The 6,291-nt window shown below is 38.4% G+C and overlaps 1 protein-coding gene across 1 annotated transcript in view; it reads left to right on the top strand.

Annotated features, from left to right (window-relative positions):
• Positions 1–451: 451 nt before the first annotated feature.
• Positions 452–6,291, top strand: part of slc1a8a (solute carrier family 1 member 8a) — a 25,147-nt gene continuing 19,307 nt past the window's right edge. Inside the window, exon 1 of the mRNA XM_013911336.1 lies at positions 452–723. Within this exon, the coding sequence (XP_013766790.1) occupies positions 475–723 (249 nt within the window). The 5' untranslated portion in view covers positions 452–474. The remainder of the gene's footprint in view (positions 724–6,291) is intronic.

Here is a 6,291-nt window from a genome sequence, read left to right as displayed (position 1 = left end):
GTAGGTGCATGTGAATGTTAAACGTCCGACCAAAGAAATCGAGACTGAACTCTGGAGTAAATATAGTTGTTAATGAAGATTCATTGACCAACAGGTTCATTAACATTTCCTCCCGTCACGTGCAGTCACCCTGACCCTGATTTGAGACTTCAAAGTGAAAGCTTATTGAGAGTCCAGCAGCTTTTCCTAAAGCTGAAGGTTCCTCTGACCCATGCTCACCCAGACTCTTTTGCCAAAAGGTGTAAAACGGAAACAACAACAACACGATTGAGTCTAGCAGCAGGACCAGATGCCAAAGGCCTGTGATATTTCCTCCACCTCTTTAAGCCTCTTAGTCCTGTAAGTCTGCCTGGCTGTCTGCAGAGCTACCTTGGTGCTGATCAGTGATCATTTAATCCTTTAGTGGAGAGGGTTGGGTCTCACAGGTTTGTCTGCCTGCCAGTCACACATATAAACACTCAGATCTTCACAGGTATGGAGGAACTTCTGTTACCGAACGTTGAGGAGGAGGTGCGCTCTGACAACAGCTCGTACGCGCCTGGAAATGCAGAGAAGACGATGGGGGACCAAATGAAGACTTTCCTCCTGAAGACAGTGAAGGGGGACCTGAGGACGGTGAAGAATTTCTTTAAGAGGAATGGGCTGCTCACGCTGTCAGTCATCTCTGTGATCACCGGCTGCACGCTAGGCTTTATGTTGAGAGGAAGTCAGATGTCTACACAGGTACTGTTCACCTTACAGCAAACAGCATGCCATTAAACTCTCAGCTTCATATTTACATCACGTCATTATGTCGACCGGACTTCTTTCCTTCAAACATCCTGTTAAGTCACCTTCAGTGGTGCTGCCAGGAGCTCACCTTTAAGCTCCTGTATTGATACTGTCCAACACTTTTCCTGTTAATTACTTCTCTCAGCTTTCTGCTCAGTAGCTGCCTTTAAACACTCTGTTAGGATGTAAAATTTCAGCTTCTATGTTTACATTTTCCTGTGAAGCTGAAGGTAATATTTAAAATAACCTAAAGCTTTGTGTTGATATTTTTATTTCAAATGTCTTTACGTTGCTTCGTGCCTCGATTTATTGCGATATATCTTTTTAAATTTAAATTTCAGCTTCTGTGTTGATTACTTTTTTTTTGGTTTGTTTGGTTGGTTTTGTTTTGTTTTCTGTTTATTTTATATATTTTTTGTGGAAATAAGTAAAAAGTATACAAAACACACAGTAGCAGAGAGGGACGGAAGAGTTACCAAATTAACAAAATACTATAACATAAAAAAAGAGGAAATAAAAAAGAAGATAAATCAAAAAACTGAAAAAAAAGCCTTCTCCTCCACTTCTCCTAAACTCCAGTGGAGGAGTTCAAGTATCTCGGGGTCTTGTTCACAAGTGACGGGAGCTCGACAGATGGATTGGTGCTGCAGCTGCAGTGATGCGGACGCTGTACCGGTCCATCGTGGTGAAGAGAGAGCTGAGTGTAAAAGCAAAGTCCTCAAATTACCCATCAATCTACGTCCCTACCTTCACCCGTGGTCACGAGCTGTGGGTAGTGACTGAAAGAACGAGATTGCGGATACAAACTACATTATTTTACTACAGAAATTAAGTCTTCCATTAAATGAAATCATGTCTGTTTAATAGACTCCAGTTTGCATGTAAATGAGAAAAGCTCTGCACACAAAAGTTAGTTAAGGAGTCCCTCAGGGTTCTGTGCTGGAACCATCATTGTTTAAATGACACATATATTATACAGGCTTCCCTTACACAATATTATTAGAAAACATACATTTTCATTGCTATGCAGATGATACTTTATCTATGAAGATACAAATGAACTAGTTGAATTGCAGGAATGTCTTAAAAACACAAAGGTCTGGATTACCTCTAATTTGCTGAATTCAGGTAAAACTGGAGTTATTATATTTATAAGGCCCCAGTAACACTTTGAAGAATCTTGGAGTTGCTTATGCCCAGGACATGTCCTTTAACACACATATTAAAGTAGCATGTAGAGCTCTCTGCTATTATATCTTCTATTATTTGTGATGTTTAGTTAGTGCATCACTCAAAGACAAACATGTTGTCTTTGAGTGATGCTGAAAACTCGCTAGTTATGCGTTTTTTATTTCTAGACTGGACTATTGTAATTCATTATTATTAAAAGCTCCTTTCAGTTGATCTAGAATACTGCTGTGAGTACTGGCAGGGACTTCTCCCGTACTGGTTTCTCTTCCTTTGATCCATATTTAAGCCAAAATTGAATTTAAAATCAGAGTGTAAAGACTACGTTGGTAACTGACTGCTGGTGTAAACTGGCACTATAACAGTGAAATGAACTGAATCAGTTTCCTTGAATTCAGTTCAGTTTTAATTAAATAGTGCCAAAAACTGTCACCTCACGACCCTTTCGCACACCTTGAATGAGATCCAGAGTTCCTTTACGAAGACTGGTGAACTTTACAGAAGACATCATTGTTGTAGGCTTCTGTGGTGGTGATCGTTCTTTTGCAGCAGACCCACTATTAGAGAGGGAAAGATGGATGTAGGAAAATAAATCCTGATTTTAAAAACATTTCAGCATTTACATTTCAACAAGATAACTCTTTATTTACAGCCTAAGTCCCTGGAGGGGCATGAAAAGTGATAATGTGCAGCAACTATACTTCTCCAGCACTGCCAAGTTTGCTATATTCTACAAGAAGAACCAGATTTTTAAAAAAAGTGTGATAAACCTGATGAATAATTCACAGGGAATTTGACACAGTCGTTACTGTAAACAAGAAAGAAAAAGACAGGCTTCAGGAAAACTGAAAGTCCAGGCCAGGCTAGATCCAGAATGAAACCCACCACAAGTCCAGGCCTGAACCCAACAGAGCATCTCTGGGGAGAAATAAAGGACAGTGAAAATTGTTTTTATATGTGATTGATTAGCAACATAGTAATATAGGTTGTGCTTCTTAGTTTCTAGTTCGTATCAAATTTCTCTTGCTTACTGGATTATGTATCTCTCATTAAGGAGAGTGAAGGACACAGCTGAAGGTAAGAAAGAGAGAAAAGTTGTCAGTTCCAGTGTTTGGACAGTTTAGTCCAGTTAGGTTTAGGTTTCTTTAATCACTGTTTTAATGAAACTAAACGTAGTAAAAATGTGACTCTTGAATTTATGGTTTACATTTCACTCACATTTTCTTGTACAAACCCAGTGTTGGGGCACTCTAAGAAAAAAAAGTAATGTATTTTAAATTATTCCTTCTTTTTTAAAAGATCTGTATTATCCCCTGGGTGAACCTCGGGACCATTTTTGGTCCCGAGGTTCACAAAAGAATGGGATTTTGAGGTTCTACCAGGGGTTAAATATTTTACTCTCAAGAATTACTCATAACAACATCCCAACAACATTATTACATGCTCAAAGGGACTTCAAAGAAATCACTGCAGTGATTCTACTGTAGCAAAATGAAGAGGCAGAAAGGCTCGTCCTTGCTTCTGTTGCCTTCAGTTTGGGCTCTGTCTGCTGGCCTGAGGTCGACACACACTCAGCACTTTAGTTTTGTGTAAATATGCTGTCTGTGCAGCTTGCAAGGAGCCCATGTGTGTTAGTAGTATAAACGCAGTTGCTTCTGTCCTGGACGCAGCTTGCTCTTCACCATCGCGCCCTTGGCCTTTTGTGCACTGAAAGTAAAAGTAGTGTCTATTGCTTCATTTCAAAAGTTTTTTTTTCTTTGCACAGAAACTGAAGTCAGCTGGTAGCTGACAAAGGCATGATTGATGTATCTTTCTGATCATATCTCCTGATCTCCTGATCAGAACCTGTGTAACACAACAACAACATACTTGTAACTGTAATGTGATTATTAAATTTAATGCAGTAATGTGTTACATTACTGCATTTCCCAAATGACTCAGCTGTGACATCACTCTGGGGTGTTGCCTAGCTTCATGATTGCACAGTACCTCTGCAGATGCTTGCAAAACCCCAAATTTCTCTAACAGAACAATGAAGTTTTTCTGTCCTTTTATGCTTTCTATATGCAGCATGCAGATAACTTAGGAAGCTTTATAACACAAGTGTCAGTATAACTGTAACTGTAATGTAATTATGGATAACAGTAACAAGTTACTTTGTAACATGTTAACCCAGCACAGGTAATGGTTCCAGTCAGCTCTGTGAAGAACTATATGAACGTTTAAAAAATAAAATTAAACAAATGTCATTTCATAACAAGATTCGTTTTTACATTGTCCAATGAGTTCTTACTGTTAAACACACCAAAGAGAGATAAAAGGGAAATCTACAGTTTGTATCAGAAGCTAATTATCCAGATATGTGTTTACACTTAAACAGCAAATCTCCTGCTGCAGAGCAAAGATGATCAAACTGTTTTGATGTCTTGGGCAGGACACTTCACCCTACCGCCTACTGGTGTTGGCCACTGATGGCGCCAGTGTCCAGCAGCCTCGCTTCTGTCAGTCTGCCCCAGGGCAGCTGTGGCTACAACTGTAGCTGCCTCCACCAGCGTGTGAATGTGAGAGTGAATGAATAGTGGTGTTGTAAAGCGCTTTGAGGGTCTCGAAAAGCGCTACATAAGTGCAATCCATTATATTGAGGACATATATCAAATAGAATATTTCATTTTGTATTTGCAGGAGTTTGAGCATGTCTGGTTGCAAAGCTTAATGTACTTAGCATAATAAATAGCTGTTTTTACATTTCAACCTGATACTCATAGGATTACAGATAAATCGAGCACCGTGCAGTTTCAGAGATGCAGAGATGCAGATATGCAGATATGCAGATATGCAGATATGCAGATATGCAGGATATGCAGGATATGCAGTGCCACTTAATTTCAGCACAACTGGTCTGTTAAGTTTCCATGTTGAGGGGAACTTTTCCAAGAAATGTAGAGGTCTCTGGCCTGTTAATTCTCTGGAGGATACACTGTAGTTGAAGAAAAACAGTGTCACAGAGCTTTAAGAGCAGCCAGTCCAAATCCACCAACGTTAATCCGTCCATGTAAGGAGTGCCTCTCATGCTCTCAGAGGGCTTCTTCTCTCTGAGCTTTTAAAAGAAACAGTTAAAACACAGCTGTTTGTGCAGCCTCTAAACATCTTACTGTAAATATAACCAAAACACTCTATGATAGTATAAACATAATAATAATGGCTTCCTTTGATCACTGTTGGTTATTTTTATATTCAGAATACAACATGAGTTTTTTTTCATTCATCTTTTTTTCATCAGTTTTTACATTTCAACACGAAATCATAGGATAAGTTCTTAAGCGATTAGTTACTAATTATACTCTTCTAATATAATGTTAATAAATAAAACCAACTCGGTTAGAAATGTTCATCTAGAAAGATTAAAGTTACAGATGAGAAATAAAACTGTTTACATTAATTGTTGCAAGCATGAATGACGCCTCTGTGTCCTGTTTCACAAATCAAACAAAGATTTTAAAGTTAACTGAGATTAATTTAATCTGAAAATGTTGATGTGATTTTAATCTCCATCACTGTCAATCTGTGTGTCTGCAGATTCAGAAAACCCAACGAAACTACTCGGTTATGTGAAGTAAAACTGTGACCTATGAGCACATGCACTTCAGAGCCTGTGAAGAATTGATCCCTCTCAGCCAGACTAAAGTCACCCCGGCCGATTACAGCTGGACCACTCAGTGACTCTCCTGTTCTTTCTCAGTCAGTCACGTTTATTTCTCGAACACATTTAAACACAGCTTAAGGAGACCAACATGTCAGTGATATCATAGTGGGCATGGACAAGCTGTTCTTTAAACACTCACTAATTCATTTATTTTTATTTGCCTGCCTGTATCAGAGATATATGTTGGTTTAATTAAAATACGCAAACTTGTTTCCACAAACATAAACAACAAATAAAATAATGTCAATCCTGCAAACTTATGAGAGAATACTGAAGTGAAAGACTTCTTCTTCATTTTAAGTTAAATGCACTTTATATAAATTGAGTTTTAACAGCAGTTTTATAAAAAACAAAATAAACAACAGGAAAAAACATTTTGAATGAGCTGCATTTTTAGAAAGCTGAGAGTAATCACAGTATTTGCATTATGTTTTATGACACAGAGATTTATTCTTGCATCTTTACATCTACCATTTAGTTTGGTCCTAAACTGAACAAAAAACGTGAAAGAAGAGAACGACAGGAATGATGCAACAAAAGCACGACTGGTCGGTGTCATATCAGCAAACACATCCAGACATCCTCACTAACAGGGACTATTTTTAGCTAGATAGAGATAATACACAAAG

The sequence above is a fragment of the Pundamilia nyererei genome, unplaced genomic scaffold (assembly GCF_000239375.1).
Source record: "Pundamilia nyererei isolate P.nyererei 1_Seehausen unplaced genomic scaffold, PunNye1.0 scaffold00061, whole genome shotgun sequence".
Classification (NCBI taxonomy): Eukaryota; Metazoa; Chordata; class Actinopteri; order Cichliformes; family Cichlidae; genus Pundamilia; species Pundamilia nyererei.
The sequence above is the reverse complement of the archived record's forward strand: the minus strand, read 5'-3'. Positions and strand labels throughout refer to the sequence as shown.